Here is a 12,311-nt window from a genome sequence, read left to right on the forward strand (position 1 = left end):
CCAGAGAAGGCAGAGTGAGTGGCTTTATGATGTCCTTGATCCTCAATTTGATTGCGACTTATTTGATTCCCTGTGTGAACACAATCATCCCAGCCTCTCAGCCATAACAGGATTAGCTTTGCTCCTGATGTGAAGTGAACTGGCTCTGGTGAGGGAGTGTGTGTGTGTGTGTGTGTGTGTGTGTGTGTGTGTGTGTGTGTGTGTGTGTGTGTGTGCGCGTGCATCTGTGTGTGTGTGTGTGTGTGTGTGTGTGTCCGTGCGTGTGTGTGTGTGTGTGTGTGTGTGTGTGTGTGTCCGTGCTCGTGCACCCGTGCACCCGTGCGCGTGTGTGTGTGTGTGTGTGTGTGTGTGCGCGCGTCTGTGTGTGTGTGTGTCCGTGCCCGTGCCTGTGTGTGTGTGTGTGTCCGTGCCCTTGTGTGTGTGTCTGTGCCCATGTGTGTGTGTGTGTGTGTGTGTGGTGTGTGTGTGTGTCCGTGCGTGTGTCTATCCGTGCGTGCGTGTGTGTGTGTGTGCGTGTGTCCTTGCATCCCTGTGTGTGGTTAGTGTGCACATGTGTGACGGTGTGTGTGTGTGTGTGTGTGTGTGTTCTCCAGCCCAGAGGACGGGGAGAAGAAGGACAAGGACAAGGCCAGAGAGGAGGCGTCCGCCCCAAAGCCCCCGGCGGAGGAGGAGAAGAAGCCCCCCAAGAAGAGGCCCGGCCTGAAGAAGGAGGCGCCCGAGGCCTTCATGGCCAGCTTCTGCGCCGGCCTGGACATCTACCAGACCAAGATGCTGGTACGGACAGGATAGATAGGCAGCTGATCAAATGTTCAGACTTTTATTCTGATTTTTTTTTCTCAGAAAAATGTAAATACATTTTGTTGGAAATCAATGACACACTCGCTAGTCAACTCAACACAGCTTGTTTTGTGAGCCTGCTAACCATGTAAAGTAGTGTTATAGTTAACTAGGTAGTAGTGGGGATTACTCACCGAATCCATTGCATTGCAATTTTGGCTTGACTAGCGAGTGTGTCGTTGATTTTCAACACCGTTGAGATTTATTTACATTCTTCAGAATAAAAGTCTGAACATTTGGTCGGTTGCCGAATTGTTCCCGCTTTCAACAGCTGCTGTCACATATGTATGTTCATCTGTTTATCTGACCCTGCTGCTTCTGATGGGAATATAGTTTTCTGTGTTTGAATGAATGAATGGACTAAGCTTCACTTTCTTAGCTTGTTGTAAATGTCTGACTGATATATTATGTTTATGTTTATGCTATGATATATTACGCTTTTGTTTTCCACAGAACTATCTGGCCAGAAACTTCTACAACCTTCGTTTCTTGGCATTGTTTGTCGCGTTCGCCATCAACTTTATTCTGCTCTTCTATAAAGTAAGTACATTTGTATTTCATTAAATGGGTCACGTTTTTACAGAGTTGCTACCAGGCTGGCTAAAAGCTTTCATGTGGGTGTCAGGTGACCGGTGATGAGGAGGAGGACCCCTGGCACGGAGGTGGTGGAGGTGATGATGAGGAGGATGAAGGTGGAATGGAGTACTTTGTCCTGCAGGAGAGCACAGGCTACATGGCACCGACACTGCGCTTCCTCGCCATACTACACACAGTTATCTCATTCCTGTGTGTGGTGGGATACTATTACTTGAAGGTACGGACACACACACACACACATACACATACACACACACTCACACACACTCAAACACAAATGCACACGCACGCACACTCAAACACAAATGCACACGCACGCACATTCATGCACTGACATGCACACACACACACACACACACACACACACACACACACACACACACACACACATGCACACACACACACACACACACACGCACACACACGCACACACACGCACACACCAGAGTTCTGATCTAATGACCTGTGCGTCTCCCGTAGGTGCCGCTGGTCGTGTTCAAGAGGGAGAAGGAGATAGCCAGGAAGCTGGAGTTTGACGGCCTCTACATCACAGAACAGCCCTCAGACGACGACATCAAGGGGCAGTGGGACCGTCTGGTTATCAACACCCCGTGAGTCGTGCAGAACCAAATTGTAGTGTTCATATCTCTTAACTGATTTTTATTTTATTTTTTTCATATGTTTTTAGAGCATTTCTGCTTTATTGGGATAGAGACAGTAGAGATTTGACAGGAAGGATGGGTGAGAGGAGAGAGGAGGGATGACGTGCAGGATTGGTTGAAGGCCGGAATCAAACCCATCAGGGGCCCTGAGATGATGTGGCATGCACCTTTGTATGCTACAACACCTACAGCACCAGTGTCCATATGTAACTCCTCACACTGACGACTGATTGTTTTCTATTCTATTTTTATTTTTTACAGCTCTTTCCCTAACAACTACTGGGACAAGTTTGTCAAACGAAAGGTAAGTGTATTTTATTCACCAGATCAATGCGAATGGATTTGCACATCCTACTGCTCCTACTACCACTGAAACTACTTCTACTACTACTACTACTACTGCTACTGCTACTGCTACCACTCCCACTCCTACTACTACCACTACTACTACCACTCCTACTACTACTACTACTACTACTACTACTACTACTACTACTACTACTACTACTACTACTACTACTACTACTACTACTAACTGTTAAAAAGTCTCCCACTGAACCTGTCCTTGTGCTGCTGTTGTGTGCAGGTGATCAATAAGTACGGAGACCTGTACGGTGCGGAGCGCATAGCAGAGCTGCTGGGTCTGGATAAGAGCGCCCTGGACTTCAACCCTACGGAGGAGACGGTGATGAAGGAGGCCTCACTGGTGTCCTGGTGAGGAGCTAGGGGGGGGACGGGACAGGGGGTCAGAGCAGACATAAGTCACAGGAGCTAGGACAGTGGGTCAGGAGCTAGGACAGTGGGTCAGAGCAGACAGAAGTCACAGGAAGACAGAGTGTGACCACAAAAAAACATAATCGACAATGTCCTGAAGGCCGTTTGAAACATTTGTCTTTCCATCCCTGAATGAAATAAATACTCAAAGTTTGTGCGGACCAGTTACACATTGTTTTAGATCTATTGCAATTCGCTGACGCATCTGGTCTGAGCGCAGTAGTCACCAGAACTCTCATGTTCCAAAACCAAATAGTTCCAAATACAAAATTGTTCCAAATACCAAATAGCTCCAAATACCGATCACTTCAACCCACGTCTTTTGACAGGCTGAGCTCTATCGATACCAAGTACCACATCTGGAAACTCGGCGTGGTGTTCACAGACAATGTGAGTGTGGCATAACGGCCCAATGTACACATCACACCAACAGACGATTACATATATGAAACATCACGTGATACATGTCTGGTTGGTCGGTTGGTTGGTTGGTTAGTTGGTTGGTTGGTTGATTCTCTATGTCGTTTCCCCCTTGCAGAGTTTCCTCTACCTGGTCTGGTACACCACCATGTCCATCTTGGGACACTACAACAACTTCTTCTTCGCTGCCCACCTGCTGGACATCGCCATGGGCTTCAAGACCCTGAGGACTATCCTCTCCTCTGTCACCCACAACGGCAAACAGGTGAGGGGCTGCAGGGTGCAGTTCGGCCACCTGGCAGCAGGGGTCAGTGTTGAGCCTGGGCTGTAGTTGGTGCACCGTTTTGGTGTTCTGTAGAGGGAGATAAGCTGAGGTTGTGCGCCTGTCTCACCTACAGCTGGTGTTGACAGTGGGTCTGCTGGCGGTGGTGGTCTATCTCTACACTGTGGTGGCCTTCAACTTCTTCCGCAAGTTCTACAACAAGAGTGAAGATGAGGACCAGCCGGATATGAAGTGTGACGACATGATGACTGTGAGTATTCCAGGTTTTAGGGTTACAAAATCCCCGTAAGGTTGGGCAACTTTCCGATAATTTCCAAAGTTTTCATATGGGTTTCCATTATGGAAACTTTGGAAATGATCTGAAAGTTTCCCAAACTTACGGCAATTTTTCAACCCTAATAGGTTTTATGGAAAATATTACCAACAGCATAACACAAATAGCACAGAGGTTACACTACTAATGATTCAGCAAAAAATAGGTCTTGTTGCCCCCATCATGTTGTTCTCTCCCTCTCTTCCGCCAGTGCTACCTGTTCCACATGTATGTTCTCTCTCTCCTCCACCAGTGCTACCTGTTCCACATGTATGTTCTCTCCCTCTCTTCCCAGTGCTACCTGTTCCACATGTATGTTCTCTCTCTCTCTCTCTTCCACCAGTGCTACCTGTTCCACATGTATGTTCTCTCTCTCTCTCTCTCCCTCTCTTCCGCCAGTGCTACCTGTTCCACATGTATGTTCTCTCTCTTCTCCACCAGTGCTACCTGTTCCACATGTATGTTCTCTCTCTTTCTCTCTCTCTCTCTCCCCCTCTCTTCCACCAGTGCTACCTGTTCCACATCAGTGGAGGCAGAATTGAGGAGGCCAAATTTTTTTCCGCTTGCTCGCTTCACTCGCGATGGAATGTTCCCTGTTCTTCTTATCTGTCTTTGTTAAAAATTATTAATTTGTGTTTGGCGGTACTGAAGGGATTGGGACACTCTCAGGATGGTGGATGAAGCAGCTTTTATTGCCTGCACAATGGGTCATCAAATAAACAAAACAATTGGCATGAATCTCTGGTCCGCCTGCAGCAGCTATTGTCCCTTCTGCTCAGGCTCACAACATTCACCACAACATACTACATACAATCAATGACATGTCAAAAGCACTCAAACACTATGTCAATCAGACACACAACATACAATTCAGAACAATACTTTTCTAATATTTATCCTGCAGAACAGCACTCATACGCGTGTGGCGGAAAAAGGTACTACACGGAGGCCAGGCCTCCTGTTCCCACCCATTTTCAGTGATTTGGCCAATCACATATTGCCATGAAAAAAATTGCATTACATTGACTTCTATGAGAAACCACTTTCCGACAGGAGGCCTGGCCTCCGTGTAGTACCTTTTTCCGCCACACGTGTGTATGAGTGCTGTTCTGCAGGATAAATATTAGAAATGGATGAAGTATTGAATGAATGAATGAATGAATGAATGAATGAATGAATGGACTTTATTGTCATTGCTACAGTACAGGTACCAAACAACGAAATTTAGGAGGGGTAGCTCCCCTGGTGTTAGGAAAGGAAAAAAAAAAAAAAACTTTTAGAAAAAGAATAAAATCACAAGAAGGTAAGGAGCTGGTTTACATAAATAAAGGCTATGTACACAATCCACTGTACTATACTGCACAGATAGTCAACTAGGGTTGTCATATTGCACAAAAGTATTTTTTCACGTTATTTAAAGTGTCACAGTTTGCAGGCTTGAAATGTACATGTTTGTGCCTCAGCACTAGCTGCCATACAATCCGTCCAGACTGTCCTGGGCCCAGAACTTAGGCCTTTGCTGTGTTCAGGGCCTTGACGGCCCTGTGGTAGAAGCAGTTCTTCAGTCTGTTTGTCTTAGCGGCCGGGGTCCTGTACCTCCTTTTCGAGGGCAGCCTGATAAAGTGTACGTGCCCAGGGTGGTATGTTGTGTGTCTGATAAAAAATATAATTATTGCTTTTTTAAATCTCTCTCTCTTCTCTCAAATTATTGGGGAGGCCAGGCCTCCTCCACCTCTATGGAGGAGCCTCCACTGTTCCACATGTATGTTCTCTCTCTCTCCTCCGCCAGTGCTAGCTGTTCCACATGTATGTTCTCTCCCTCTCTTCCCAGTGCTACCTGTTCCACATGTATGTTCTCTCCCTCTCTTCCCAGTGCTACCTGTTCCACATGTATGTTGGCGTGAGGGCGGGCGGCGGCATCGGTGACGAGATCGAGGACCCGGCGGGCGATCCCTACGAGCTCTACCGCATCCTCTTCGACATCACCTTCTTCTTCTTTGTCATCGTCATCTTGCTCGCCATCATCCAGGGTAGGTACCGGCGGTCATGGGGAGAGAGAGAGAGAGAGAGAGAGGGAGGGAGGTGGTAGTGATCCAGGGTAGGTACTGGGGTAGTGTAGCAGAGAGAGAGAGAGAGAGAGAGAGGGAGGTAGTCAGTGTGAGGTAGGTACCGGTGGTAGTGGGGCAGAGAGAGAGAGAGAGGGAGGGAGGTAGACATCCAGGGTAGGTACCGGCTGTAGTGGGGAGAGGGAGGGAGGTGGTAGTCATTCAGTGTCGGTACTGGGGTAGTGGGGCAGAGAGGGAGAGAGAGAGAGAGAGAGGGAGGTAGTCATTCAGGGTAGGTACTGGGGTAGTGAGTGAGAGAGAGTGAGAAAGAGAGAGAGAGAGAGAGAGAGAGAGAGAGAGAGAGAGACAGCATGAGGGACTCAGTGGGGGTCATCGTCTCTCTGGCTCCCTGGTCTCAAAGTCACCTTGGTGACGCTGTGGGCCTTGTAGACAGGAGATTAGTGATACACAGATTCACACACACACACACAAACACACACACACAAGCAGGTTTGTTTCAACCAGGCACTGAGGATAGGAGCCCTGAGGCAGCCCCCCCCCCCCCTTCCTCCATGGACAGTAATGTGTCTCTTACAGTCAATCAGTGTCAAACTGTCTGAAATGTTCTTCCTGCCCAGACGACTATCAGTCAGCCTCATGTCTCTCCCGTAGACACCCTGTCTGTCGCCATTTAGCTGACGCTTTTATCCAAAGCGGGGCGGCTGTGGCACAGGAGGTAGAGCCGGCGTCTAATGATCTCAAGGTTGGCAGATCGGCGGTTCGAACCCTGGCTGGCCACATGTCGAAGTGTCCTTGGGCAAGACACCGAACCCCAAATTACTCCCAATGAGCAGGCTGGCGCCTTGCGTGGTAGCTTGCCGCCATTGGTGTGTGAATGTGTGTGTGAATGGGTGAATGAGAGGCCATTGTAAAGCGCTTTGGAAAAGGCGCTATATAAGTCAGTCCATTTACCATTTACCAAAGCGACTTACATTGCAGTGAGTGCATACATTTGTCAGTATGTACGGTTCCTTCAGAAAGTATTCAGACCCCATCACTTTGTCCACATGCTGTTGTGCTATAGATCGACTCAATTTAACATTTATTAAATTAAAAGTTTGCCATCAATCCACACACAATACCCCAGAAAATAGGTTTTTGGAAATTTCAGTAAATGTATTTGACATTTAATCCGTTTTAAATTGAGTCTATAACACAACAAAATAAGGAAAAAGGGAAAGGGTCTGACTACTTTCCAAAGGCACTGGCAATGGTCCCAGCGGGAATTGAACCCACAACCTAAGCGTGTGGTCTGTGTGTGTCTACAGGTCTGATCATCGATGCCTTCGGAGAGCTGAGAGACCAACAAGAGCAAGTGAAGGAGGATATGGAGGTGAGGAGGGGGTGAGGGAGGTGAGGGGGGGATGAGGGGGGGGACTGTGTTTCTGTTTGAACTGTAAACCTTGTGAGCTGTCGGAGACTGGAGACAAAAGACCCATCTCTTCAGGCTCCACCTTAACTGTCCCTCCTGAGACATCTACTACCCTCCTGCACTGTCCCTCCTGAGACATCTTCTACCTCCCTGCACTGTCCCTCCTGAGACATCTACTACCCCCCTGCACTGTCCCTCCTGAGACATCTACTACCCTCCTGCACTGTCCCTCCTGAGACATCTACTACCCTCCTGCACTGTCCCTCCTGAGACATCTACTACCTCCCTGCACTGTCCCTCCTGAGACATCTACTACCTCCCTGCACTGTGTCTCCTGAGACATCTACTACCCCCCTGTACTGTTTCAACTGAGACATCTACTACCCCCCCACTACTGTGTCTCCTAAGACATCTACTACCCCCTGCACTGTGTCTCCTGAGACATCTACACCCCTGTACTGTGTCTCCTGAGACATCTACTACTCCCCTGTACTGTTTCTCCTGAGACATCTACCACCCCCCTGTACTGTTTCTCCTGTGTCTATTAAAAAAACACTCTTCCTTCTTCTAGCACTACGACTGCCAAAGGCCCCGGGCCTGAGCATAGATTACTTTTCCCTGCTATGACTGTTGGAAAGACGATTCACTTACTTAGTCAAATGTATTGATTGTAAGTCGCTTTGGAATAAAGCGTCTGCTAAATGCCCTAAATGTTAAAAATGTAAGCTTAACTGTATGAACTCTTTTCCCCCCCAGACCAAATGTTTCATCTGTGGCATCGGCAATGACTACTTCGACACGACGCCTCACGGCTTTGAGACACACACCTTACAAGAGCACAACCTGGCCAACTACCTGTAAGTGTCCTCCCACCTCGACCTGACACCACCACTGGTGTGCCCTTGAGCAAGTAAGTCACTCGAGGAAGACTGTCCCTGTACTCTCTAATTGTAAGTCACTTACAACTTGGTCAACTACCTGTAAGTATCCTCGCACCTAGACCTGACGTCACTCAGTCTTAGGGTAGTAGTGGTGGCCTAGTAGATTGTGAGTCAAGACAGGTGATCAGAAGGTCATGAGTTCAGATACCACCTGGGAACACCACTACTAGTGTGCCCTTGAGTAAGGGACTCAGCCCTAACTTACTCCAGGGAAACTGTCCCTGTAATCTCTAATTGTAAGTCGCTTTGGATAAAATGGTGCTAAACCTTCTTTGTTTTCGAATACCTGTTACATTTCCTGAATCCTCCCAAGTATTATATTCCTTCATCTTTCTGGCGTCTTTGTCCGTCGATCGAGGACTGTGCGCTGCATTGTTATTTGAGCCAGAGCCGTGAACACCAGCATTGACCCACAGCTTAAGCTGCCTCCGCTGGGTCTCTAGGAGCCCTGTTCTGATGCATTGTTTGTTTTGTACGAACCGGACAATAGGAAATCGTGCGGCCCATTAGGTAGGAGGTAGTCATGCTGCTGACCTCATTATCTCCTTTTTCATGACTCATTAATGCTCCTGTATCGGCTTCATTGGAAAAAAGGTGTTCAAAGATAGGTCTGCTCTAATGCAATATTGATCATGATTTGGTTGTGTCGTGATGTCGGCAGAGAGGCAGTGATCGGCACGCAGGGCCTAGGGTTCGGGGAAGGACAAGTCCATGAATAAGATATAATGGCTGCTACTTCGCTAGGCCGTTCCAGGCCAGAAATAGACCGATTAACGACTCAGAAGTGAAGTGTTATTCTAAATACAGGTCTTTAACTGTGCTGTCCTGTACTTGGAGAGTTGTCGATAGATTGTGAACGAGATATAAAGATATCAAGAGTTATTATCTTTCCTGAGAGGAAATTCGATTAGGAAATTCTTAATTATTAAATGGTCAGATTTGACTGGTTGTGACTACGGTATCTTGTCTTGAGGATGTGGTTATTTTCTGGTGATGCAGTCTTCCCATCGGTCTCACCTATTCTTTTGACTCCCCAGGTTTTTCCTGATGTACCTCATCAACAAAGATGAAACAGAACACACTGGGCAGGTATGAAGTCTGTCACCCTGGTTCTATCCTGTGAAAAACACATTTTGTCACATCCGAATGGAGGGTGACACAGGATATAGCAGCAGCAGCAGCAGCAGCAGCAGCAGCAGCAGGTGTCATAGGTGTCAGGGTTGCAGAATCACTACCTATCTTCCTCCGTCAACTGGAGACCTCTGTCTCTTCAGGCTAGATCTTAACTGTCCCTCCTGAAGACCTCCTCATCCCCACTACCCCCCTGTGCAGTTTTCTCTACTGTAAATTTAAAAAATAAAATAAAAAATAAAATTCCTTCCTTCTTCTAGGATTATGACTGCCAATAGCCCCTGGCCCGAGCATACATAGATTGCGTTTTTCTTGTATTATATTTGTTATAAGTCGCTTTGGATAAAGGCGTCTGCTAAACGCCCTCAAAATGTAATGTAAATGTAAAACACATTTGTCACATGAGTAACAGAATGTAGGGTGACTCAGGATATAGCAGCAGCAGGGCTGATCATTACCCTGTCAGACGTGTCACTTCCTGTGTGTCTCCTTTTCCCCAGGAGTCGTACGTGTGGAAGATGTACCAGGAGAGGTGCTGGGACTTCTTCCCTGCCGGGGATTGTTTCCGTAAGCAGTATGAGGACCAGCTGGGATAGAGCAGACCTGGTCATCAGTATGAGGACCAGCTGGGATAGAGCAGACCTGTTCCTGAAGCCCCTGGTCATCCGACAGGCAGGGCTGGAATCCTACGGAGAGCGGCAGGGCTCAAATTAAAAAAACAAAAACAAATATTTGAAAAAAACAGCTGATGACGGTAACCATCGGAAACCATTCACCGCCTACGCCTCCTCTAGAGGTGTGAGACTGACTAGAGGAGAGGGACGATGTTAACTTTCCTATGTTGGAAACAACCATCACATCAACATCAGATGTACCCACTTTACCCTCGGTACAGTGCCAATCTACGAGACAGGGACAATTACAGACTGCCCAGACATTATGTTTTGAGTTTTTGGAACAATTTTTTCATTGTTTTTTGACAACGTGTTGCCTTTTCCTCCACATAACCCCAAACCATTGCACAAATATTTTGTCTTTTTTGAGAAACACTGGGTTGTGTGGGGTTATGGGACAATGTGTGAGTCATGACCCTTATATGCACAAGAATACTACTTCAATATTTCAAGAATGTTGAACACGAGACTTATGCCAAAAGATAGGGTGAGTAGATTTATACAGAAATAGTCAAATGTGATTTAAGAGAAGTTTTCCAAAATGTTGTGAACGTGCTTGCTGAGTAAAGTATTGAATTTAAAAGGACTTGACCAGATAAAAGGTTTATTATGTGATGAAAATGCCTAAATCAAGTATTGATGAAGTGCCTTATCGACATTACAACAAAGCTATGCAAAACCAGTTAGTTTTTCTTTCTGATATGGAAGTGCAGTAGTTTTTCTGGACCAGCAACAAGCAGCTGTTCAGAATTAGTTTGTGGCTTCTGTTTTTTCATTTGATAAAGGACGAACAGTGGTGAGTTTTATTTATTTATTTATTTATTTTATTTTTTTTTGCCAAATGCAGCATCCTAAACTGCAAACGTCATAGTACAAAGAGTTTAAATGACACACATGTCGTCAAAGTATATCACGTCAGAATTTATTGAACACCTTGAAACAAAAAAAACAAAAAAATGAATTGCTATTGTATGGCCATTTGTATGTAATAGCTTTGCTGAACAGTGCATTTCTTTTGAAGGAAAAATAAAGAAATCAATGCAATACGTGAGGCCTTTTAGTGGGTTCCTTTTTTGGACATTGGACAAAGGACGTTGCCAACACTGCTAACTAGGGAGAGCTACAGTACAATACAGAATAGTGCCTGAGTACTCTACTACCCCCCCCCTCCCCGTACTGTGTCTCCTGTGTAGTAATAATAATAATAATAACATTATTATAATAATATATTATTTGTTTTAATTCTAACACGACGACTGCCAATGGCCCCAGGCCTGATCATAGATTACTTTATCCTGCTATGATGGTGGGTAGATGATTCACTTACTTAGCCAAATGTATTTGTGGTAAGTCGCTTTGGAATAAGGCGTCTGCTAAATGCCAAACATGTGATGTAATATAATGTGTTATATCAAGCTGCCGTCTAACAGTGATCCTCACATCAGGTCAGACTATGACTCTGAGTTCATATCAGGGGATTTAGCTTCCAGGAAAACTGAAGAAGTTTCTTCAACTCTGAGCTCTGAATGCTAAGACTGGCTGCTACGACCAACCATGGATACCACCGACAACAGAGACGGGGGTGGTAGCGGCTAGCTTGGCGGCTAGCTTGGTGGCTAGCTCGGTGGCTAGCTCGGCAGCTAGCGGTTTTCACCAACTTGGATGATTACGTTTTATCATCATCACTAATGGCGCTTTTCCACTACCGTACCGTGTGAGCCCGGTTTGTTTTGCTTTCTCCACTGCCAACCGAGCCATACCGGGTCTAAGCACCCATGCTGGTTTTAGCTACCCTTCCTGACTAGGAGCGAAAGGTACTATCTGTGCCAGGCTGTGACGCTGCAGACTGTTGATTGGTCAATGGAAAGCGTCACAACATCGTCATCCCATGTTCATAGAGTTCACCGCTAACCGCCATTTTTAAATACCACAAGAGATTTCGCTCTCGGAAAATGTCATTGACTTTTTCTGTAATTACTTATTAATAAAGATTTGAAGAATTATGATAACCATCTTATTATCTTAGTTTAATGTCATTTCAATGCATCATATAACTTTTCTTTACAACAAGCATAACAAAAAATCGCTATTATGGCGATGTGCTGTGCCTATGCTAGACCGTTCCACAGTCCAGCGCGCTTCATCATCATCCCCCTTCTAAAACTGCCATCCCCCCTTTCCATCCCTTATGTCATTTTATCA

General features: G+C 46.2%; 1 protein-coding gene across 1 annotated transcript in view; it reads left to right on the forward strand.

Moving 5' to 3' along the window:
* LOC308157528 (ryanodine receptor 3) overlaps nucleotides 1–10,031 on the forward strand; it is a gene marked incomplete at both ends in the record, with an annotated part of 155,245 nt that extends 145,214 nt beyond the window's left edge. The window contains 14 exon segments of the mRNA XM_080531105.1: nucleotides 594–774; nucleotides 1,291–1,377; nucleotides 1,463–1,651; nucleotides 1,915–2,045; nucleotides 2,358–2,400; nucleotides 2,683–2,810; nucleotides 3,200–3,260; nucleotides 3,409–3,555; nucleotides 3,689–3,823; nucleotides 5,760–5,916; nucleotides 7,260–7,324; nucleotides 8,120–8,220; nucleotides 9,342–9,393; nucleotides 9,936–10,031. Coding sequence (XP_080387231.1) covers nucleotides 594–774; nucleotides 1,291–1,377; nucleotides 1,463–1,651; nucleotides 1,915–2,045; nucleotides 2,358–2,400; nucleotides 2,683–2,810; nucleotides 3,200–3,260; nucleotides 3,409–3,555; nucleotides 3,689–3,823; nucleotides 5,760–5,916; nucleotides 7,260–7,324; nucleotides 8,120–8,220; nucleotides 9,342–9,393; nucleotides 9,936–10,031 — 1,573 coding nt within the window.
* Between the last annotated feature and the right edge of the window lie 2,280 nt (nucleotides 10,032–12,311).

This window comes from Nansenia antarctica (assembly GCF_963989245.1).
Source record: "Nansenia antarctica genome assembly, chromosome: 1".
Lineage (NCBI taxonomy): Eukaryota > Metazoa > Chordata > Actinopteri > Argentiniformes > Microstomatidae > Nansenia > Nansenia antarctica.